The 25615-nt window shown below is 38.5% G+C and overlaps 3 protein-coding genes across 3 annotated transcripts in view; all 3 read left to right on the forward strand.

Annotated features, from left to right (window-relative positions):
* Positions 1-25615, forward strand: part of dusp7 (dual specificity phosphatase 7) — a 107788-nt gene that overhangs the window by 42708 nt on the left and 39465 nt on the right. The window lies entirely within an intron of this gene.
* rpl29 (ribosomal protein L29) lies at positions 12381-15079 on the forward strand. Its single transcript, XM_072381877.1, has 4 exons — positions 12381-12442; positions 12893-12945; positions 13071-13135; positions 14898-15079. Exons 2-4 carry the CDS (start codon positions 12909-12911, stop codon positions 14988-14990), a joined length of 195 nt encoding a protein of 64 aa, XP_072237978.1. The 5' UTR covers positions 12381-12442; positions 12893-12908; the 3' UTR covers positions 14991-15079.
* Positions 16236-25615, forward strand: part of iars1 (isoleucyl-tRNA synthetase 1) — a 55755-nt gene continuing 46375 nt past the window's right edge. Inside the window, exons 1-10 of the mRNA XM_072381878.1 lie at positions 16236-16284; positions 16943-17066; positions 17606-17762; positions 17890-18009; positions 18108-18190; positions 18625-18742; positions 18864-19011; positions 22855-22942; positions 24534-24594; positions 24703-24798. Of these exons, the coding sequence (XP_072237979.1) occupies positions 16948-17066; positions 17606-17762; positions 17890-18009; positions 18108-18190; positions 18625-18742; positions 18864-19011; positions 22855-22942; positions 24534-24594; positions 24703-24798 (990 nt within the window). The 5' untranslated portion in view covers positions 16236-16284; positions 16943-16947. The remainder of the gene's footprint in view (positions 16285-16942; positions 17067-17605; positions 17763-17889; positions 18010-18107; positions 18191-18624; positions 18743-18863; positions 19012-22854; positions 22943-24533; positions 24595-24702; positions 24799-25615) is intronic.

Genomic DNA, 25615 nt, shown 5'->3' on the forward strand with positions numbered 1-25615 from the left:
AGACTTTTTGTTGTATACCAGCCATCTCTCCTCTCATCACACTGACTCCATCATATGCTTGCTATAAAATTCTCCTTGTCACTGTCAGAAAAAAGGTTATTCAGTCTTCTCAAAAGACTGGCAATCAAATTAGATGTTGCATCCACAACAAGAAGGAACTCCAAAAATGCTTTTGCAAGGCAAGCTGCACGTCGATGCATCTTACCACAATTATAAGCTGTGTCTGTAATGAAAAATCTGTGATGTCATTAACTTTGATGGCTACAAACTTAGCAGGCTTGACCTCCTCCATTTCACAACCCCTGATGACCATTAGCATGCACTGCAGAAGCACGTTCTGAAATGTCTTTAGCCCCTTTCACAAATTCCTTTTCAAGCCTGGACCTTTGCTGCTCACCATGTCATGTGAAAGAGTACAGAGGCAGAACGGGGGGTTGAAGTCAACCCACCACCACTTATGATGGGGAACTGTTAGCCTCTAGCTCTTATTCTACTGGGTGACAATGTTCACCTGGCCAAATGCTGACAAACTGTCCAGACTGATCTTGGACAACTCATGTTTCACCTTTTCAGATAAATGGTGCATGTCAGTTACTCCTGTAGTTGTTCAGGTGGTGGAGTTGTTTCTGGCTCTGGCTTAGGTGGTTGAAAACAGCTCGAGATGAAAACTACCTCTTTCAAATCTAAATGCTGAACTATAGTACATTCCCTGTGGGTGTTTGTCACTGGATAATCAGCACACATTTCTTCCTAAGCTAAATTCCCAGTTGAGGTTAAAACATTCAGCCAAAAGACACAGCAAAAACTTTGTCATTTGATCTGTTATTGTTTTGGAAGTACTGATTGGAGTGGCTTTAAACAGTTATCATGCTGGACAGTTTTGACACACATGGAGAAAAACGTCTCTGGTTGACAGCTATTTATAATTGTCAGAAAAAGCATAAATTTTGGCACAAATAAAAACTATTACATCAGTCCATTTTCATAATGTTATGTTTTTGCCCTGGTAAACATGTTTTTCTCCGTATATAAATTATATTTTGCAGCAACTCGTATCTTACTTGTAACCAAATGTCCTGTGTGAAGTAACATTTGTCATCACCCTAAAAGCAAAAGTAATTATGACTGGTCTACAAAGTGCTCTGAACAAATGAATTAGATAATGATTCAGTATCTGGGTCCTCAACATAAGGGTTTGAAAACTACACATACTGTATGAACCAGACCACCGAGAGAGACTACGGAGTGGTTTAGTCCAGCTCTGATGAAAAGAATAATAATCAGAACAAACCCAGAGCCAAACAACCCCATCAATAAGCATGACTCAGCTCTTGTCCTTGTTAGAGACACAGTGTGTTTTTTTTGTAACAAAGTTACTCTTCAGAGAGCTTCAGAGAAGTATACTTGAAGGTCAAAAACACTCTGGCAAGAAGACCATTGTACACTCATTTTATCATCAGTAACTTGTAGTGTCATGTAGTATGTATCATTACTGTAATGTAAAACAGACAAATTTAAGGTGCATATACATTGGAATTTCCATTTCCATTCCATTTGAGCACAGCATTTTGTTCGAATGAACCATCTTTTCTAATCAAAATAAGTAATCATTGTAATTTTTTTTTAAATGATAACCTATACTTTTCTTGTTAAATAAGACAAGAACAAACCTTTGTAGAGCTGTATTAAAACAGGGGGTCGGAAGAGTGACTCTCCTGCTTTTCCTCTGACAGATTTCCTTTGCTAATGAATGAAACGTTTATTTTTGTTCCTATGTCACTTTATGTGTCTGCGCACAACCTCTCCCGTTGCATGTTTGTTTTCACACATTTACACTTTATAGTGTGAAATTATGACTCATTGCCTGTTCTGTTGTGTTGGTATGTGGGTATATAATCTCCGTGAAATGTCAAGAGGCCATGTCTAGAATAAATTCTCACATCTCACATCTAAATCTACAGCAGAGGTGATAAAAGATCTGTTACCTAAGAGGTAAATGATTGACAGTCACAGTTCAGCACGTATTCACACAATCAGTGTCATATGATAGTGAGACTTTTACACAATACATTTAGTTCAGCGATCTAAATAGAACGTACAAGTGATTTAATAAATAATTGAGTGAAGGGTTTCTCTCTTCCTGAGCAGAATGGCTTTATTATGTCAACTGCCCTTTCCAATACTTGTGAATATCATGTGTAACTGTACAGACGTGGAAGTTATATGAATTAAAGTGATTGTTAAAGATCTTCAGCATAGGTCCAGGACCTGAATCAACAACATGATTTTAGCTTTCTTTTAAAATTCTTTTGAAGATTCTTTTAAATTCTTTTAAAAATCTAAAAGTCGTGACTGTGCGACTGTTTCTTTCCACTTGGGCAGAAAGCAGGTCAGAATGAGACTGACTGTCCTGGAGACACATATTGTATAAAAGGCTGCTCGACAGTACTGTGTTCAAAAATACCCATTGCTGAGCTGCAGTGTATCCAAGTGTGTGTTTGTGTGCGTAGGTGTGTTGTAAAAAAAGAAAAGAAACGGGATATGTGTGTGCGGTAACATTTTTGTGTGTATCGTGTGAATAAGAAGGAGTGTGGAAGTGATACAAGTGAGTCACCAGAATATGACTAAAACAGTTTGCATCAGTTAATGTATTATGTTATTTAACTACTTTTTTTTTTTTTTACATTAATCTGTGCCATCTGTAATGAGAGGCTTCTCACTGGTGACTGAGAGTGCTAATTTCAGTTCAGTAAGAATTCATACTTTGTTAAAAAGCATATTAAAAGGCCGTATAAGCCAAAGAAACACTCAAGCTGCTCAGCTATAAACCCATTTGAATGTGTTTGTATTTTACAGTTTTGTATGGATATGAAGCAGATTAGACCAGCAACAGTGTACTACTGAAATTAGCTAACACCAGTGCAGAAATTCAGACCCTTTGAATGATGAAACACTCACCTCATTGTGCATTATGCAGCATGTTATGTACAGAAGTGGACGTAAATGGAAAGAAGGATACTTAACTCAGCTTTTCAGTAATTTTTTTAAAGAAAATTAATTGAATACATTCGCAACTTCTCATATTTGACGCTTTTTCTGTTGTTAATCATGTATTTTTGGCCTCTAAGAAACACTTATTTTCAAAGATGAATTCAATGCTAAAAACAAACTAAATAGAAACTGCATAATAAAGATACCATCATTATTTGCCCCTTTATTTGTTTATCACTGTCCCCATTACCTTTTGCATAGTAACAGACATTCCTCCTGGTGTTTACTTAGCTTGTATGACAATTCAAAACTAATATTTGGTCATATATCACAATGTATCAACTTAACATCACAATAGATGTTTGTAATATATACAGTGGACTTTAGACCAACTCAAAAAACAAATACAACAAACTCTGACTGAATCACAGAATAGCAGAAAGTCAATTAGATATAGTGAGAGTATTGCTGGAAGGCAGTGTTCAGATCACCTTTAAGCTGCCAAAAATAAATAGGTGTGAAGTCTCAGTTGAGTTTCCAATAATGAGCTAGTGTCTGATTCTCTAACATCGTTAAGAGGCTACAGTGAAAGAAACTTGGTTCTGAGTTGTCTCTTTTAAAAATAACAATGAACAAGTATCCTGTGAGCTGAGCTTCCAGTGAATATGTGGCCATGCTTTGGTGGTTGGAAGCAGAACTTCATAATCAATATGTGCATTCACAGTGATCCAATGAACAAAGATTAGAATATTCATATTTACTGGTTTACATCAATTTTCTGGCTGCCTAGGTTTGAATCAATTTGACTGCGAGTAGAGCAAGGAGTTATAGATGAGAACTACAACTGTACAGTATGGCACGTTGTAACGAATTTGAAATAAACACAATTATTTGAATGTAATTGAACATCCTTGAATTTTAGATTGTTGTTTTAGGTCTGTCATAAGTTCCTGGAATCTCTCTTCCAAAACAACACCAGCAGGCCCTTATATCCTTATAAATCTTACTTTCTTGTACTTATTTATATTAATCATTTCCAAGGGACCTGGTGTAGCTGACTGTGTGGAATAGCAGGCAGTCAAGTGGCTCTGGACATTGATTTGTTTATATGTAGTGCCGCTATGCCTAATTTAGGTGGCAAACTAACGGGTCGAGCTACAGATTTCTTGCAGTTATAGAGTAAGACAGCTACATTGTTCAAAGTTGACAGAAGACTTCATCCTTGTTCATTATTATCCCATTAATAGAGAAAAGTCCTATATACGTCCAAACACTATATTTCAAATGATTTGATGTCATGATTACCTTCTGAGAGTAACTTTATTCACTACTTTTCTACATTTTCATAGCAATGTTGTTATGCATCCGTCTGTGGTCTGAAGAACTTACGAACTGTATTTCTTTTATTTGAACCGATGTCTGACATTTGTGAGTTTCCCATATTTGAGAAAATGTTCACAGTTTTAGAAACAAAAGGGACAACCCTATATTATAGTAATTGTTCTACGCAATCTAAATGTAGAAAAAATGCTCATCTTCGGTACATAATTCAATCTGTCAGTGCTTAACATGGCTTCTGTTTTGGATGGCTTTAAAAGAAAACCTTAGTTCATGTCAAAGTTTTACAAGAAAATGTACATAACAATATACCCATGGGAAAATTCAGGAGGACAACAAAATTATGAACAAAAGACGAAACAGCTATGATGGTGATGATTGTACAGAATCTAGTTTGTTATTTTAAACTTTCTTTCCTCACCAAAACACTGATTATGTTGACTTTGGTCATTTCCTCTATTTGAAATCTGACGTTTGTGTTGCTTCACATTGGGCAAAATCGTGGTTAACAACAGTGAATGCAAAATTTCATATATATATATATCGATAGATAGATAGATAGATAGATAGATAGATAGATAGATAGATAGATAGATAGATAGATAGATAGATAGATAGATAGATAGATAGATAGATAGATAGATAGATAGATAGTCTTGTTTTCATTAAGTTCAACATATTTTCATTATCCCATAGCCAATGACACATTTCTTTCATTCCCTCATTCTGCCTTTCATTCTTACTCTGGCCTTGAGTCAGAATGTTGTATAGAAAGAAAATCAAATATAGAGTCAGGAGTAGCGTGAAGGTTGGACGAAGGAAAATATAATGTATATAGGTAGGATACACACCATATCTGCATTCAAGCAAGATATTGTATAATTTTAGGACAGTACAGACAAAAACACAGGCACGCACAAAACTAGGGACAGCTGGGATACAAGAAATGACTAATCTAAAGGTGATACACAGTACCATGGATTTTACTTGATGGAGGAGTATTAGAGGTTTTGCTGCAAGCTAACAAAATAATTGGGCAAAACCATTGAGATCAGTTGGCATGGAGACATTCATCATACCTGTAGTTTTAGAAGAGGAAGTATTTACACAAATACATGCCACAACTGCAGCAACTTCCCCCTACTGAACAGCTCCTCTTGAGCAATTGGTGAAGCTCATTGTTGCTCAAAAGACCACGACATGAAATGTTTAGACAAGGATGGCCGCATAATGTCACTCCTGCTAACTTATAGGAATGTGCAATTTACAGACACAGTCTTTGAAGCGACAAAATGCAGGTTAATGAGGAAACTAAACTCAACCAACATCAACCTTTCTAAGCTGATGTTTGCATTAAGACAATTATTGTTTGTATTCTCGTATGAGAGAAAAACAAATATGATTAAACATGATAAGGTTGCTAACTTTTAAACATGCTGTTGTTGTTTTTATAATCTGTGCATCCCTCTTTCCAGAGGGACCATTCAGATACTGTTTTTTTGTCTGCTTAAAATAAGAACTACACTACAGGTACGGTACATGTTTGGATACATCTTTTTCTCACTAGTGGGTCCAAACTTAGTGACTCTTGCCATATTTCAAGAGCCCATTTGAGCTCTTTTTATTTCTCTGAATGCAATAATAGTTTAAACATCATGCCAGATCGACTAATTCCACAACATATATACAGGGAATACTGCATGATACCTTACACCAAAATACTGCACAATAGGAATAGTTCATGTTTGGGTGAACATCATAATTAAGGGTTTTTCAGGTCTTAACTGAGTTGATTTAACAAAACTTGTTCCATATGGCTTTCCCTGAGGGTGCTTTTATATCTATGAAGATGACATATGAGAAAAACAATTTCCTGCTCACAAGAACCATCCGTTATGAGTTTGCAAATTACTGTATCAAACCCTAATCCAAAACCAACATTCAAAATATATAATCAGTATCTTCTCTATTTATTTGCACTTCTGTATATGACACATCATGTTGTCCCCCACCGTTTGATTATTCTGCCTGTGGTACCTGCAAATACTAGAGGCAAAATAAGTTGCCTCTTTTCTTGTGTTGGTGTGAATCGAGTCCCTGAGGAATTAAAGTCTCTCTTTGGTGTTCAAAATGAGACTTCCTCTTACAGATGAAAGGGAAACGAAAGTGGGTGTGGAACATTGCAAAAGACAGACCAGAGTTCAGGGGCGAGATTGAGAAAGAGGTAGGAAGAAGATTGAAATGAAATGATTAAGAGAAAAGGTTGATGAATGAAGGAGGATGAATGAAGAGTGGATGCAAGTACAGCAGGGGGGATTTTGCAGTGAGATACTAATGGGGAAAGCTTTCTTATAACCCACCTATGCAGCTTTCACTAAAAATATGCAATAAATCAATGTTTCCTTGTTTGAAAATCACCCCACTCTAGAAGGCACATTTGAATTCATTTTAATCCTAACATGTTTGCACTAAATAACTTGTTTTTTAAGTTCTACGGTTGAATGAAATTACATCTGCAGTCCTATCTATATCTACGACCGATAATATTCTTTAAAAACTGCTTTCATTTTTTAACCTTCAAATAAATGCTTACAAACTCATGAGTTCACCTTACTCATGTTGACTGGGAAGCAAGACATCCAGTATTGGCCCAAAGGGAACTTATTTCTAATTGTACTCTTACAGCTGCCTCTGGCACATTGAACGCAAAGCTAATGGAGACACATGGCACACTAATACAGGTCTTATAGGATAAATTCCGGCAACAGCAGGCCTCTGTTATTAGAATGGCTTGTTTTATTTGGAGATTAAAAATGTGCCCTGGCAAAAGATATTAGTGAGTCTAAATACTCCCTCAGCCACAACATCAACAGGATGTGACCAGCCCAGTCGCATGACAAAACATGAAAAAGCTTCATTGGTCCTCAGCAAAAAACATTGCATTTGTATAATAGACTCTAAGTTTTCCTCACTCTAGTCCCCACAGAGATATAGTTTAAGTTTTGGTTTGTGAGCATTCCAACTTCCTACGTCTCCATATGTTGACCTCATTCAACTTTCCCCTGTGTTGCTCGTGTTCATTTGGCTACAAACGCTTATCATATTTGATCCTGATGGTAAAAAAACACATTCTTGTCATTTGACAGAGGATTTTGTTGGAGAGAGTAAATGCTTAACTTAAAAAAAAGGTCCATATATTCTTTAATGCTTTAGTTTTATGTATTTCCTTTAGTAGCTTGGAGATTGTGTCCAGTGTTGAGGCTCCAACGTGTTTTGATTGTCATTTTATTATTTTTGACTTGCCTTTGAGCTTCACCTCAGAGGGTATATGCGGCATCCTCCAGCATCACGTCTGTAAATCGAGATTGGTAGAGCATTTATCTTAAAAATAAGAGAATCAGTTTGTACTTTAATTCAGACTGGGAATAGGTTTCACGTTGGCGCACACAGCTCTGATGTTTAAGAACAATGAGCCATTATTGTGTACCACAGCTCATCATTTTTACTTTAGTGAACAAACACTTAGTTTCCAGAGGATGAATTTTCATTACTTCTTTGAAGTTGTAGTTTTGAATAAACGCAAGAAAGCAAGGATTTGTGCATTTGTTAAAGGTGCTCTTTGGAAGGGAATAGCATAAACTTGTATGCCAAAAAACTCCCAGGCACTCTTTTTGAAAAACAATTTAAATGCCATTATTTTCACAGCAGAATCATGTTGACCTGTAAAACACCTACACATTTTGGCTTGCTAGCTTTCCTCAGGGAGACTTTCTGTAAAAGAGAGTACTTTGGTGTTTTCATTTTACATTTGCAGCAGTTGGACTACTGGGTGGATTACCATGACATATGCTCACACACTCATGGAATATGCAGACACTCTTTTCAGTCCCAAGACGACTCATGACAGCATCACGCAAAACTGAGATTTCAATCAACCCCAGCTGTGCGTTAGTTCTGATAAGTGTGAATTTTGCTATTAATTTAAACTAAAATCTGTATCAAAATATGTTTTACAAGTAAGTGGTGCTGATCCTTTCAACTGGTCAAGATGTACTGTATAGTTATTTCAAACCATATTCAGCAACACATTATCATGCTTTCTAAGGTCGATGTCTTCATCTGTAAAATGAATTGTATTAGATGAGATTAGATTAGCCTTTACTGCCTCCCTTGGGAGAAATTTGCCTGGGCATCCAACATAACTACAGTATAAATCATGCCAGACCAATTAATTCCACAACATATATAAAGGGAATTCTGCATAATACCTAACACCAAAATACTGCACGAGTGGCATACATCTAAGATTATGCTTGGAACGTTTAGCCACCACTTACAAATAATAGAGAACATCAAGAAAAGAATGACAATAAGAGTTACAGTAAGGATGAAATTGAGACAAAGAGCCTAGCAGCAGTGTAAGCAACATGAGATATGTTGCTCTCTCTCTCAGGGAAATGATTAAGGAACATAGCAGCGCTGATGGTCCTCTGCCAGCTTATTAATGGTAGGAATTAATGTACAACTCCATTGAGGGTTCTGTCTCTCTGCACATCATCATTATCCTGCAAATAGGACATTCTAAATGATATACCCCTTGTTATTAAATATATTTGAGGACTTTGAATCTTTATACAATGAAAGTGGTTGTGGAAACTGATTGTGAAATGAAAACTGTTTGAAGGAAAGATAAATACTTGAACTTTTTTCTAACATAAAACCGGCAATGCAATTCAGAGAAGCAATATAAGATTGTAAATAACAATCATAACCGATTAAATTTGATTAGATGAGCATATTTAGTGATTTTCCCTCATATGCAAAACTAGGTATGATCAGGATGTGAGATCAAATCTAATATCTAAAATCAAGTTGGACAGCTGGCAAGACCTTCATATTCTATCTGGAGTGTTGCTTATGTGTACAGATAAAGATCTTTGTACAGATCACAGAAGTAGAACGTGTATTGTGGCTAGGTGCATACACTCGTGTGAAAAAGGAAGGTGTAATAAAAAAAATACCAGGTCTTAAATAGCGGTAAACTTCTGTAACTCTTCTCAGGTCTGTTTTTAAGCTAAAGAAAACCTAATCTATTAAGGGAGGTTGAGGATAATGACACATTTTTTAGTGAGAAGATATTCCTCTTGGCTGTTCTATGAATGCAGATGTGCATGCACTTCCTATTGCATGTTGCAAAGCCTTTTCCAACAGTATACAATCCAGCAGGAATAGTTGCAACTTAAGCATTAGCAACAAGAGCCCACACTAAAAACCATCCCAAAAATAGGAGGACAGATATCCCCCCAAAAAAGAAAAAGACTTAAAGGAGAGTCTTGGTAACAAATGCTACAAGATAAATGTCAATATCAGCTAAGCTTATGGGGGCTGTGTCCAGTAACAACAACTTTATGAGCTCAGTGTTTATTTCCTTGACCTGTAACATCAAATTGTCTAAGCCACCCCTACATTACCTCCAAATTTCAAAACCTAAAGCTAGAGTGAGATTTGAACTCCAGTCACCCTCAAGAAAGGCAGCAATCTTCTTACTACTACACTGTCCAGCCACTAGTTTCTCTGATCCACAGCCTTGTTGGCACTTTATTTCTCACTCATACACATGTAGTCATTACCTTCCCTTCCTTCAGGAAGTTGTTGGGTCGTTGCCCTATGATGGACTGGTGTCTTGACCAGGTAGTACCCTGCCTCTTGTTCAATGGCAGATGGGATAGGCTCCCCCGGTGACCCTGAATTTGATAGAGTGGGCATAGAAAATGGATGGATGGATGTTATGTTGTCGTCTGAGTAATTTTGGTTTGGATTGGATTAAAATGAACTCACAGAGCTGGTCACCAATCACCGGCCGGGACTTGGAGATGGAGATAAACAGTTGGAGGGAGACTGTTACTGCGGAAAACACACATATCTAAAGAGCTCAAACTTTTGCTAAACATTTAAATCCTGTTATTTGTCAGTGAACTCAGCTATATTCTAATTAATTTTCCAGTGTGAACCCTTATTGCAACTTACGCTTATTTTGTATTTCGCCACAACAATGCACATTTAACAAATATAATCCAACTGAAAAGTAGTCACAAAAGTTTTTCATTTCATGTTATAAATTCACCACAAAACCCAAATTAGCAAGTGTGAAAGATATCAGAGGGAAGAAAAAGAAATCAGCCCATTTGTGACCACTGTCAGATTAAGGAGAAGTAATGAAATAACACACGTACTCAAATCTGTAACTGAAAGAGCTGAGCTGAGTGCAGCAGAGTGGAGCGGAGAGACTTGTGTGATCAAACAGGGGCTCTAAATATAGGATGCTGCAGCATGATTTCTTCTGCTTGAGCAGGGATTCACCCAACCTCAGCTGAGAAAGGAAAGGAAAGGAAAGGAAAGGAAAGGAAAGGAAAGGAAAGGAAAGGAAAGGAAAGGAAAGGAAAGGAAAGGAAAGGAAAGGAAAGGAAAGGAAAGGAAAGGAAAGGAAAGGAAAGGAAAGGAAAGGAAAGGAAAGATTTAATGGCCGATATAGCGAAATCCCTCTGTGCATTTATTGTGTCATCAAATGTTCAAATGTGTGTGTGTGCGTGTGTGTGTGTGCGTGTGTGTGTGTGTGTGTGTGTGTGTGTGTGTGTGTGTGTGTGTGTGTGTGTGTGTGCGTGTGTGTTTGTAAGTGAGAAATGTAAGCTCAGTCACATGGCTCTGCATCCATTCATATCTATCGCAACAGAGGGGAGGGGTGGTTGCACAGTAATCTCTGTGGATAAGTCTATAAATGCTGGCTGCTTTATAATCTGTCCATCATCTCACTGCGCTGTGTGTTATTGTAATCTGTATCCTCACCATCTCTGTTGGCAGTAAATCCCATGTTGTCTCCACCTTCTTTGATTCAGATTCTTTAGAACTGAAGGAACAAATGTATGCTACTCTGTACATACAACATTTTCTATTGTTATCCTCAATTAGAGCACTGTTGTACAGCAAGTACTTTGTCTTTCTTTTTTCCAGGTGAATGGAAAAGTTGACAGCTTTAATGTAGCAAAATTCCAGCTGGAACAGAGAATAACTTAATTACATTTTAGAAATAACAGAAAATTAAAGATGACAACAATTGTCAAATAAATCTTTTGAGATACTTTTAAGATTATACTCTGAGAGGGAATCTTGACTATGTACTGAAAAACTTTCCAGCTGAATAAAATGTACAGAATTGCTTGGTTAATGTGTTAAATATGAGCTAAATATCTTGACCCTCAATGTGCTCAATATCTTGACCCTATGTCCTAAATTTGATCACGCAGGTAACTTATTTCACTAGTTTTCCTTAACAGTCCCTGATTCTGACATTGAAATTGAATTTAGTTGAATGATACTTAATAGTTTTAATGATTAACCTTCATACTTAATTCAAAGCTATACTGATATTTTTTCTGTTCCCTATTTATCCCATCTGTCCTCCTTTTTCTCTCATACGCAGAAATTACGTCTGCCTCACACATCACCCGCATGATGTATAGATCTCAAACCTAATTACAGGGTGCTCAATACTCATGTCAAAGCATAAAAGTAAGTACATTTAACATACTGTTAAAGTACATTGATAGCAATCATTAGTTTCAGAGGTGACAATGCTCATCCTGTATTGATTGATATTGTATTTATTATTGTTATTATATGGTAAATATCAATTACATAACTGCTTCTGTTGTAGAAATTGTAGAAATGAGCAGGGAAAAAGACGGAAAAATAATCTGTAAGTATGGAGAATGAAATACAATTAACCAACATGCTGTTGATTATTTACATTCTCTTTGTAAAATGAAAAGAACGCAATGGTCCTTCAGGCACAAAAGGTCATACCTGTCCCACACTTTTATTTACGAAACACTGTAGCTTTAAAACTAGCATGACCATTTTGTGGCTGACAGTGACACACCGTGGACCACTGTGGATTCACTCCTGTTGTACCAGCAGCCACCGACAGGCGGCAGTGTAGTTAAACTAAACGAGGCTTTTCTCAATGACTTCCTGTCTTAAATCGACTCTTCTTCTTCTTCTTTTCTACCGGGGCAGATTTTCTTTCTCTTCCGTTTGTCGTCTGTTCGTGTGACAGGTATTTACTTCTCCCACCTCAGCGGTGTCCATAAAATCCACATCAATCTGCGTTTAGTTCACACATCTGTACTTAAACAGACACTGACTTTGATAAGGCTCATTATTTAGCACTCATCCATCGCAATATGATTCACGTGTGACTCTGTAAAAGTTAAATTGGTCCCCTGAAAAATGCTAACCTCTGCTCTGCTAACAGCAGCTTCGTTGCTGCTACTGTCCTAATAACACCGCTGTTCAAAGGTTTATTTCAGTGCACTTGATTGTTTCGGTTATAAATTCACTGGGATGTCCTTATTTTTAAACTTATTTAATATTATTTTTAATGGTAAACGCAGGTGTTGACTGAATGAAGCTACCTGATTTGGCGCAGCTAACGGTTAATAGCATCGAAGTGGTTGCAAACAGTGTTTATACAAACGACTCTTACAAAGTTTATTTTCTTTTATAGATTCACAAGTGTCGAAATGGCCAAGTCAAAGAACCACACAACCCACAATCAGTGTAAGTACATATTTGTTCGTAATTTATTGTGGGAGCTCATTCATTTGATTAATTTAATTTGAGTTTGCAATGGGAAGTAAGGAATAGGCCAGCTTTACTGACTCAATTTTCTTTTGTCTCAACAGCTCGTAAAGCCCACAGAAACGGCATTAAGAAGCCCACATCTCAGCGCTACGAGTCCTTGAAGGGGGTATGTTCACTTTCAAACATTTATACAACAAATACACCAGGAGCAAACATGAGACTGGTAGAGTCATGAACATTTAAACTCTATCTGCAGCAGAACGGATTTATTGGACTTGCATCTATGTCAGTGGTTACATTTACAAGCTCAGCAACATTCATAAGTTAACCCAAGTGAGTAAGGTGATATTTAGAATAAATGAAGCTTACTTCAGGAGTGTGTTTCTCTTAGTTGCTTTGTGCGCGTAGATCTTAATGGTTCTCCAGCTTTTTGCTTTGCACACTGCTGCACACATATATTGGATGCTGTTTAAGGGAAGAAAAATCTTAACTTGTATGAGTTATTTTTATTTAGACCTGAAAGTTTTGAGGTTTGGAAACCAGCGTGGGAATGGTGACAGTTATTCTTGGTGTGATTATGCACCTCATCAACAAACAAGTTTCCTTTACACCCCGTTGCGAATATGTGAGAGTAGTACAGTCTCAGTCAGATTTGTTTTTTTTTTCTTTCACAGTTTTGCATTTGAAATTGTTGAGGAAAGTGGTTTGTTTCCTAACTTCTACTCTGAATTTAATCAGGGAATTTTTACGAATGTGTTGTGGAAGAAGTCTGACTACCGAAGTAGGACGTTAGAGACCCGATAAACAAAATAAGAGTGTATGTGCTCATTAACATGGGAGTTCCCACCAGTGTGCGTTTAAGGGGAAATTTGGCAATCCCAAACTATTCAAATTGACAAGTTGTATTGTTCCTGTTTACTCCAAAGTCAGGTGCGCCTTGTCAAAGAATATTATTTTTATTACATGGTAAATATCACTTCCATCACTGCTTCTGTAGTAGAAATTAATTTGTAAGTAATCTGTAAGTACGGAGAATGAAATGCAATTAACAACAAAAACGTTTGAGGAAGAGAGATGATTTGAGGCAATGTTTGGCAAAGTGAGACGTCATCGCTTCAGAGCGGTCATTTAAAAATGTTAAATATGCCCTGCGGCATCTTTATCGTCTGCCTTTATTTAATTTTTTTAAAGCCTCCGCTTAATTCAGTAATTTGAAGCAATTTATATTTGAGTGATTAGCAGAGACCCCAATAATCCAGATAAGTTGGGATAAAGTTGGTTAATAGTCGGTGTTTCTGAAAGAATATACAGTTGAATCTTTCATCGAACAGGAGTGGTGGAAAAAATGTGTGTATGCCTCCAGATTGAACTAATAGTGAATTATCATTGTTACCGAAGCTGGTCAAACTTGTAAAACATTGTAAAAAAAAAAAAAAAAGGTGTCAGCAAAGATGATTCCATCAGAGGATGAATAGCAGATTCTGTAATTTCAGGGGTTATTAAAACTTTGTGAAATGCATTTTTGGGCCACATTGCAGCACTGTTTACACAAGTGTGAATCTGAGAACCCCCACCGTACGATTCTCCATGAAAATCTTCAATTCAGTTCAACAATACTTTATTAATCCCCAAAGAAAATTACATTGTCTTAAAAAGCTGATCTGATTTAAGTCAAAAGTGCTTTCGGTTAGAAATTGAGTCTTTGATGTGGACTGTCGGACAGATTTAATCAATTCAGTTAGTCTGGTTTCAGGATGAGAGCAGTATTATTACCTCTTTCTTAAAATGCTTTAGGTTACATGTCTTTTCTTCTATAGTGGAGGAAAGTGGTTACTTTAAATGTAATTCTAACTTGAGTTTGTTGTTTTAAAGAGTAAAAACCGGCACTCTTTTGCTTAATCCTTTTTGTTTCTTTTTCTGTGTCACAGGTGGACCCCAAGTTCATGAGGAATATGCGTTTTGCTAAGAAGCACAACAAGAAGGGCATGAAGGCGGCACAGAAGGCAACCAAGGAGAAATAGGCCACTGTAAAGTCCCCTCTGTGTCTGTCAGTGTTCCATATTGTGTTACCACCATCACAATAAAGCAATGCTTTGTGAACAAACCAAAACCAGATTGTGTTCTGTTTCTATATAACTGCAGCTGAATCTGTTTGATTTTAAGGGGGGAAACTCCATTTTGAAGGTTTTATTGTAAGTCAAGTGTTTTTTGTTTTTTTTGTTTTTGTTTTTTTTTAAATTCCCTTATCAAACTTGAAATGTTTTCAGGAACTGAACAACTGTGGAAAATTATCTTAAAAAGGTTGAATAAAAAGTGAACCGGTAAAGGGTTCAGTTTATTAAGTTGTGTTGCACTTTCATTACAAAGTATGCCCTTAAAAAGAGTTTCAATTTTTATGTATAATGTGCCAAATCACAACAAAATGTCATATTAGGACACTTTCCAGATACAGCCTAATTCAAGCCAATTACAATCAGATTCATTGTAGTACTTTCATAATTCATTCAATTTATACAAAGCCCATTTAAAGAAGTAAAAGCAGCCTGGCTAAGAAAGCCAACGGATTGCATTAAAACTTCTCTTTAATCCAGTCTCCTATCCTGACGTTTACCAGAAGAATGAGCTGTTCCCTCTCCTTTGTGACCCAAATAACTTACAAAATTAAATTACAACCTGATCACGACTTGATTTGAGGGAAATATTAGGAAATGGGATAACGAGCACCACAACACCAGGCCAGGGATACCTGCTGAGAAAGAGATACAAGTTCATGATAATATGTGTGATATGTCATAAATATTCCCCTCTGTATATCTAATCATACGCCACTTTCAGCCCACTAACCAAGGAAAATTGAAGTATCAATAAATCAGTAAAATTATCTGCTGCTCTACATTTGAACTGCAGCTCCTTATCAATCTAGGTTCCTCATCCTTACTTCCAGGTCCAGCATCCTTTGCCGCTCAGCTCCTTGGTCTTCCAATGTGCATTCTCAACATAATTTGAGGTCAAGTCTGACCCAAGCTTACATTTCTATCTACCAAGTTGCAAATGGAAAACAATAACATGCTTTATTTAACAGAAATAATTTTTTCTCTCCCTTTCTGCGCAGTATTCAACTGCAAAATACCACAAAAGAGATGACCGTTAACTAGCTCAAATTTAAAGTGAGGTTTCAATCTTATTTTGTTGTTCATGCAAATCCGACGTTTTATTTTTAAACAAATACTCAGTTTGCGTTCTGCGTCACTTCCGGTTACGGTCAGACTCACGCTTGCATCATTTTTCGTGTCTTCGGTGCCGGGTTCAGAGCATGTGAGTATCTGCACTCAAACTAGTGGTTCACCTGCACCTGTTTGATTCCAGTCACACTACGGCGGTAATTAGCTGGGATGTGTGTGCATTTGAACGTCGTTTTCCTCAAACTTTTTGGTCCATTTAACTACCAGCTAACTTACTGAAGCAACGAGCCGCTAGCATAGTCTGCTAGCTAACAACAAGGAGGCGTCATTCTAGTGAGCAGTCTGCTTCGGAAAAGTGATTTAATGTGTAACTACACACACATTTTTGGTGCTGAAATGTTAGCCGGAGAAGTTAGTGATGTGTTCAGTTTATCCTTGAAGCTTAAAAATTAAACGGGACGTCTTGTTGTGTTTTCAAACTGATTATCTGATTTTGACAGGTATGATGAAGTTTTACGTGTAAAGTGGGAGACTTTCACAGAGGTAGAAATATGCAATGCTTATGTTCATTAATTATCTCATATAACGAGGTTTACTCTAGAGAATTGATCGGAAATGTTTGATGCATAATAGGTTGAACATTGACTGCTGAAGTGAAATACATTAAATCAAAGCAATTTGAAATCAACAGCAATACATTTTAAACCTAAGCTTCATGATTTGCACGCATAATTAGTTTTTTTGTCTACTGCTGACCACAGGTCACTGATTTGCTTTTTGTGAATGAACAGACACCATGGTGGAGCCAGTCCCTGAGTCCATCAACTTTCCATATGAGGAGGATAAGATCCTTCAGTTTTGGGAAGAAAAGGATTGTTTCCAGGAATGCCTAAAACAGTCCAAGAACAGACCCAGGTAACGCTGACTGTGTCTCGATTCTAATTTGCAGAGTTGTGATTTGACTTGAAAACTTTTCTTAATTCAAACCATTTCTTCATTTAGTTCAAAAGAGCATCAATTTCAGAATCTGTTGAAATTCATTGTGTTCAAAGAAAGGAGTCGTAAGCTTTATAGAGTATATGAAGTATGTTTGTACATTTGAAAAGGTTAATAACAATTGATATGTTCATTATTAGATTATTACATTTAGTAGGCTTAGCCTGTTACTTTTGTATATTTTATAAAGCTGAGGTCCAGCCTTTTCTCTACAAAAAGAAAGGATTGATTACATAAACTCATCTGTTAATTGGCTTTAAATCAATGACATTGAATGTTACGTAAATTCATTACATTCCAATTCTTGGTTTTACAACTTGACTCATAACTCTCGAGTCAAAGCTTTCATTGGTTTAACTCTGTATGATAGCATGATAAGAAGAGTAAGTTTATTGAGTTTTCCTATTTAAAGAAGAATGAGCTGTATTCCCTCTTCATGCTGCCCATCTCACAACCAGGTACACCTTCTATGATGGTCCTCCGTTTGCCACGGGTCTCCCCCACTATGGTCACATCCTAGCTGGCACCATTAAGGACATTGTTACACGCTTTGCCCATCAGACAGGCTTCCATGTGGACCGGCGCTTTGGCTGGGACTGTCATGGCTTACCTGTGGTATGTTTTTATCTAAAATGTCTGTTCTCCAACTGCAAATGCAAGTTCTAGAAATCTAACAAAGCTGCACATTCTGTTTTCAAATCGTTCCTCTGCCGTTTGTTGTATTCCTCTTGTGTCTTTGCAGGAGTATGAGATTGATAAGACTTTAGGCATCAAAGGACCAGCCGATGTTGCCAAGATGGGCATTGCAGAGTACAACAAGCAGTGCCGAAACATTGTCATGAGATACTCGAATGAATGGGAGGTGGGCAGAGGAGAATAATGTTCTTCTGAATCCACTTGTTTTTAATCAATTGCACTGTGAACTTGTCATGCGATCATTGTTTCTTTTTTTGTCCCTAGAATTCAGTGAGGCGAATGGGCCGATGGATTGATTTCAAGAATGACTACAAGACTCTTTACCCGTGGTTCATGGAGACTGTATGGTAGGGATATTTTGTGTGGACTATGCAGTTTGGCTTGTTCTCTTTTCTCTTTTTCTCTTACAAGAAGTCCTCTTTCCTCTCTCTGATTTACCAGTAACGAGAAAAAAAGTTATTTTCCTCAGAGATTTTTTTTTTTTTGAAAGTCAAGCATCTTCTTGATCTTTGTTCAACACGATTGCAATTTGATGGAAAATCGGCTTGCAGGAAGGCTTTCTATAACTTGCAAAAAGTCACCTCTGTTCCACTGTCCTGTCTAATTCAAGCCTTGTTAAACCTTCACATGATCTCCATCGGAATGACAAAATTTGACCTCCTCTTTTTCTGAATGATAAAAATAGCAACATTATGTAAATTCATATAAAACCAGCTTAAAGTAAACCGCTACAAAGCAAAATGCAAAACAGTAGAAAGTGTAATTTTCTTCTTTCTTTAAGGTGGGTGTTCAAGCAGCTCTATGACAAGGGTCTGGTGTACCGTGGTGTCAAAGTCATGCCTTTCTCCACTGCCTGCAACACCCCTCTTTCCAACTTTGAGGCTCATCAGAACTACAAGGTTAGCATAAGATACAACCATTTAAACCTTTTCTGTTATAAAGCAGCATTACCGTAATGACTGTTTCGTGTAGAGTGCAGAACAAAACTGACTCTGACTTTTTTTCTTTCAAAATCTCCAGGACGTTCAGGATCCCTCTGTCATTGTCAGCTTCCCATTGGATGAGAATGAGGATGTGGCTTTGATTGCTTGGACGACCACACCCTGGACACTGCCGAGCAACCTGGCACTCTGTGTCAACCCAGAGCTCTTATATGTCAAGGTCAAAGGTAAGGGCATAAAGGTTTTAACAAGTCACTGAGCGCTCTGGGAACTGAGCGCTCCTTCAGGAACCGTGGATCTGAGATGCTTTGTTCGGAGTTGTTTCACTCTTAGTGCTCTCACTTATTACAATCCAAAACCGTCTGTACCGTTTTCAAGCCATTAAAAGGAAGAAGGGTGAAACTGCTCACAAATCATTTGCTCACAAATATGCTTGTGTTGTGGATTGCTTAAATTACCAGGAGCAGTACTTTAATTGCTGATGCCAAAGGCTTGTCTGACTGAAAATCTACTTTCCCTTGTGGGCTTAGTGTTTTTAACCGCAGTATCAACTGCTGCTTGTTTTATATTAAGAAAGAACAAACAGGAACAAATTACCAGAGGAGGAGTACTGCATTTGCAAGTTGCACCCGGGGGAAAGCATTTTTGTACCACGATGTGTTGGTGGACTTTCCAGCTTTCGCCTTTTAAGTTCTGAGATCTGTTTAAGTGAAAAATTGCTCAAATTGTTTTTTTTTGTCGCTGTTTCTGTGACTTAAGATTTTTCTCCAACCAGCCACACACTCAACATTCAAGAGCGGTAACTTGACGCTTAGATGAGGCATAACTGATGTTTATGTAGGCTCATTAAATACATAATCTGTCCATAAATGGACGTAGAGTCGGCCACAATAAATTGTCAGTTTTAAGGAAACTAATATTAAGTAATGTTGTTTATCAATTACAGAAATAGGTTCAGAATACATTAAGATGTGTCATTTTAAGTGATGACTTCTTAACAGCAGGATTTTAAACCACCTAGCCAATCCCAAAAGATAAAACTATCACCATTTCAATAAAAGTAGGTTTCAAGATTATACCAAAATGAACAGTGCTCTCTGCTCCGAGATGCTGGGGAAGTGTCCACCTAAGACCCTGATAGACAGAGCTTAGATTAGCTCATACGAACTGCACTTCAGGGCAAACAGCGGAGTTCGTTTTAACCAGTGTTGGTCCATCCATCCATCATCTGCCGCTTATCCGGGGGTCGGGTCGCAGGGGCAGCAGCTTGAGCAGAGAAACCCAGACGTCCCTGTCCCCGGCCACTTCCTCCAGCTCTTCCGGGGGGACCCCGAGGCGTTCCCAGGCCAGCCGAGAGACATAGTCTCTCCAACGTGTCCTGGGTCTTCCCCGGGGTCTCCTCCCAGTGGGACGTGCCCGGAACACCTCCCCAGGGAGGCGTCCAGGGGGCATCCTAAGCAGATGCCCGAGCCACCTCATCTGGCTCCTCTCGATGCGGAGGAGCAGCGGTTCTACTCCGAGCCCCTCCCGGATGACTGAGCTTCTCACCCTATCTCTAAGGGAGAGCCCAGACACCCTGCGGAGGAAACCCATTTCGGCCGCTTGTATTCGCGATCTCGTTCTTTCGGTCACTACCCACAACTCGTGACCTTAGGTGAGGATGGGAACGTAGATTGACCAGTAAATAGAGAGCTTGCCTTCTGGCTCAGCTCCTTCTTCACAACAACGGGTCGGTGCAGAGCCCGCAACACTGCAGACGCCGCACCGATCCGCCCGTCAATCTCGCGCTCCATTCGTCCCTCACTCGTGAACAAGACCCCGAGATACTTGAACTCCTCCACTTGGGGAAGGATCTCATTCTCTCCGGGTCGGGAATGAGACCAGAGTTGGTCATCTTTCTTTAAAAAAAGTCATTGGTTACAGTTACAAAGTTCTTCTCCCAGAAAGGAATTGAGTTAGTAACTCAGTTACCTCATTGTAAGAGTAATTAGTTACTCAGCAAAGTAACTGACGTTATTTTTCATGTTCTATACGCTATTACGTTCTATAACATCTTTGACATCAAAGATGTTTATATTAACTGACTGGAGAATAAAAATACAGTATTTTAGAACATTTGGTATTTATTTGAACTCAGTAGATTGCATCCTGCCATGTTAGCATGTGTTGATGTGAGGTGCTTCATAAGATTCGATTTGGTTGAGGCAGACGTGAGGCTTATGATATATTATGTCTTTAATCAGTTTTGTCCAGAGGAAAAAAAAAAAAAGAATTATTTGATATCAGAAGCTATCGTATATAGCAGTCCCTGCTGCATTAAACTACACGATCTAATATGACTGGATGATTGTTTGCAGTTCATAATGTGCGCATTTTCAACTTCAAACTTTAATTTTCTGGGTCTACCAGGATGAATTAATTTGTCAGAAAGCACATTTGTACATCGTGGGAGCACCTCCTGACACCCTCCATCTTCAAAGGCTCATTTTAGCTCAGCGTCACGTCTGCTGAAGCCCCGCCCTGTGAAAAGGGCCCATCCACTCTGATTGGTTCGCTAATTGGTCAAAACTGACAGACTGCAGGCCAGGCAGCTCATTCTTTGTTTAAATGGTGCCTGATTAGGCAATAGGCAAGCAATATTTATAATTGTGGCTTTTCTTCCTTTGCTTGATGACATCACCATCAAAAATCTCAATAAGTTTTTTTTTTCAGGCAGATCATGAGCCGTGTCTTCTGTGAAATAGAATAACAAGCTTTAGTTTAGACTCTGAGCTTTCTACTTTTGCAGAACTTTTTATGCATCAAAAATTATGTATAAAAAGTTTAATACATGAAAAAAAAAGAAGTGATGATGTCTTTGTGGATAGGATACATCCTTTATCAATTTCACGTTTGATTTTTGTTTTGTTTACTGTATCTTTTGTTTTTAATTCAGACATTTCTGCAGGAAAAAATAAGAGTTTGATAACTGATCGTTTCACGGGTGTTTTTCATACGACAGCGTTTGCTTAATGTCAGACAGAACTGCCAGCTTGTTTCACTCTGGGCTGCTTTTACTGTGTGGAACAAGGCAACGACTGCATGCGTGGATCAAACGTGGAAATGTGGATGAGCCTCAAATCAGGCCACTTAAAAAAGCGTTGTCCTTGTTCGGATACAGAAAGAAAATACTCTGGAGAGGTGGCTGCTGTTTTCTGCTACCCTCCTGCTGTAGTTTTTGGTCTCCCGTGAGAGAAACTGGTGGGTTTTTAAAAGGATGACCTAGATTCCCGTCGGCTGGTCATAGTCCAGCTGGTCCACCAGGGGGCACTGTTGAAGCACAGTGTGCTGTCCTCACTGCACTAACTGTGCTGTGCTGCATGGGAGACCGCCTTGGAATACCAATGAGTGTGTTTTTTTTCCTTTTTTTTTTTTTTTGCATCAGCATAGTCTCTCTTTAACTCCCCTCTTCTGTTGCTCCATCATCCTTCCGGTATTTTATTCTTATTTCTTCGTCGCTCTGCCTTCACCTCCACCTGTCTTTGTCCATCTCTGCTCTTATTTGCCGTCTCTTTTCCTCGCTGCTTTTGCTTTCGCTGCTTGAGTCGAGGGGCTGTCAGTGGCGGCGAGTCAGAGCTGTGCAGTCATTTGTCACACCACTGAGGGGAAGAAACATGTTTTATTGATGCTGCCCTCTCCTCTGTCTTTTTGTGTCTCGCTGTCTTAGGCCATTTGGTTTTTGCCCTCCTCACAACTGTTGTCCCAGCTGCTCTCTGTGTCTCTTATTTTTTATTTTACCCAAATACTCCCCTCAGCCATTTTTCAGACAGGGTTAAACTTTCCTAAAATATCTGCCAGTTATTCTGCACCAACCGGCGAACACTGAATTTTCGAGCTCAGCTGCTGGATAAAATTCACCTCTAGTTCACCTGTAGTTATGGAAATGAGATGTGCTCCTACTGAACCCGATTAAACAGCATTACAACATTTATTATCATATCTTTGATTAGAGATGGATCTGAATACTCAGACAAGTGGGAAAACCAACAAATAACTAATCCCTTTTATCTTGTCTTTTCCCCATCTTCCAGATAATACAACAGAAAAGACCTACATTATGATGGAGGCCAGGCTGGGAGCTCTTTTTAAATCTGAGAGTGAATACACTCTCCTTGACAAGTGAGTAAGACACTCAAGGTCTTTAAAAAAAATAAAAATGAAGGTGACTACCATAATACTCTAAATTTAGATATCTCAGCTCACTGGCATGAGTATCCAGCGGTTCATCATTTGGCTGCTGGGGGAATAAAAATGACTATACTGTACAAAACACTGGAGCAGCACACAGTCCTTGTTGGTTCGTACTTCACGTGTAATTCATATGGTTGCAGATGATTTCCCACAAAGTCCAAACTTGACTGAATCTCTACTGCAAATATGTCCATAAAGGGTGGTTTGTTGGGTAGCAGGACAGTATTAGTCTTACTGATCTAATGATATCTACAGTATTATAATATGACTGTTTCTTTTTATAGTTGACTCCCCCCCCCCCCCCTCCTTTTTGACTGATGCCCTGCCATTTAAGGTAATGGCTGATGGTAACCAGGGCTCCGTCAGCTGCTTGCTTTGCCAAGCTTGAATTTGACATTTCCTGTTAAGAGCTTCTTCTGAGTTCTAACTCATCTTCCTGACTCAAAAGATGCAGCAGAAAGGAAATAAAATTCCCAATTTACCAGCTCGGTGGATGTTTCTGGAATGAAAGAAGCGTGCAGTACATAACAGCTAAAAGGAAGTTAAGTGAGATGAGGGCAACACCTGAATGAAAAATGGATACACAGGGTATTGAGAAATGAAAGGGCACATTTAGGCATGATTTATCCCCACTCAGCCCATCCTGTGTTTGGGACAAATTAACTGGCTATAAAGATGCCATCCTCAGTGAAAATGTTATGCCACCTCTTTTACAAGGACGAAGTCCCCATACACAGAGATGGAGACACCTCTGTTCTACCAGTGATTACAAAAAACAGTGTTTTATTACTTATTCATCTGCCAATAAAACGGATCCTGTGATATAGAGATTTCAGGAGATCCTTGGGTAGTTTTTGTCTTTACCAAGTAAAAACATTCAGTAATGAGGACTCTTAAAGACCAATCGCATCCATCCTGTTGAGATAATTTCTCTGCTTTTGCAGACCCTCTGATAAATATATAACGGCAAACAATGCAGCCTTGAAGCATGCGAATGGTATTCTTTGCATTTTTCCTTTGAATATACAGATCCTCACATTAATGTGAGATTAGTTGCAATTTAGGGCATTGTTTTTGACAGCCGCATCTAACATTTGATGCTGTTGGTCTGAGGTCATATAAGGTCACAAGAGGTGAAGTAGAAAGCTGCTTTATGCTCTGGCAGACGATATTATCAGCGCACGGTTCAAAAGTAGGCATCCGAGTTACCAGACATGACTTGGATAACTTCAAACTCGGGTAGCATCAGAGAGGATCTTGCTTATTTCAGGAAAACAATGCCAAACCCATGTCAGTATGTGTGATAATTAGGCAATATGGCTCCGCAGTGGAAGTCCAGAAAAAGAAACTGACCCGCCTTTGCTCTCCTTCCTGGAATCTCTGTCGTATTTAGGAAACTTGGTGATCACTACTTCCTTTATTTGACCTCTCACCTGTTTGCTGTGAGAGCTTTCAAATGTACGGCTTCTCTGTGAAGTTGTGGAAAGAAAAGTTTGACTTTGTGATTTTATGTTTTTAGATTTCCTGGCAAAATCCTGAAAGGAAAAAGATATAAGCCTCTTTTCCAGTACTTTGTTCAGGTTGGTGGACTGTTTTTATTCCTATGCAGTTTAACACATTATTTCTTTCTTTTTGAATGAAAAAAAGACCTTTTTTGTTTTACCTCATTTCTCCCGGTGTGACTTCAGCATAGGGAAAAAGGAGCCTTCCAGGTGGTGTTGGACAACTACGTCAAAGAGGAAGAAGGCACGGGAATTGTCCACCAGGCACCTTACTTTGGAGCTGTGAGCATCATTTTTCAAATTAAGCTTTTCTTTTCTCTCTTTGCTGCTTTTGGAGGTCACTTTTCAGCACTTTGTTGTCTAGTTTTCTCTATTTTTCCAGATTATAAATGCAGAAAATGATGGTTACTTGTTAATCAAACCTCTGCCGGCAGAAATTGTGACTTTGCACCTGCCAACCCAACGACGAGCTCCATCTCTTCTCCTTTTGCTGACTCGATTCCCTCGACTGGCATAATAATGTCTCAACCTGCCTCAGTTGCTTTTGTTTTGGCCATTTAGTGTCTGTCCAAAAGCTGATGGCACAACCTTGACATGTTGTCACTTTAAGAAGTCATCTAAGCACAGATTAAATATTCTGTAAACACAGAGCAAGAACCTTTTGTATTTGGGCTCTTGTTTCGGTTTGATTTTTGAGAAACAAGATGGAGGCTGAAATAAGAGGAGATTTAGAATCGCAGAGAAGCAGTACTTTGTAGTGTGGAGATGTGGAGCGCGGGGGGTGCTCATTTGTTCTGTGCGCTACATTAGCTGTTTGTCCTGATTGTCTCTGTCACCGTAATGCGGCTCCACCTGTTACCTGACAGGCTCATTATGCCCGCTCTCCTCCTTTAATTACAGTATAACACTCGGCACACGCTGTGTGTGATTTGGTGTGATAAAAGTAAACGATGTTCCTGGTACAGCTGAAATAAGTTAACGTAACCTTTATCCTGTTGTTACCCATTTTGAGTGCGCTCAGGAGTAAAACCGGGTCGTCATTGTCCCGCCTAACTGTGCCAACGTGTCTTGATTTAATTCTGTTTTTGCAGCATATGAA

Source organism: Leuresthes tenuis, unplaced genomic scaffold, assembly GCF_036924035.1.
Source record: "Leuresthes tenuis unplaced genomic scaffold, fLeuTen1.0.hap1 SCAF_3, whole genome shotgun sequence".
Lineage (NCBI taxonomy): Eukaryota > Metazoa > Chordata > Actinopteri > Atheriniformes > Atherinopsidae > Leuresthes > Leuresthes tenuis.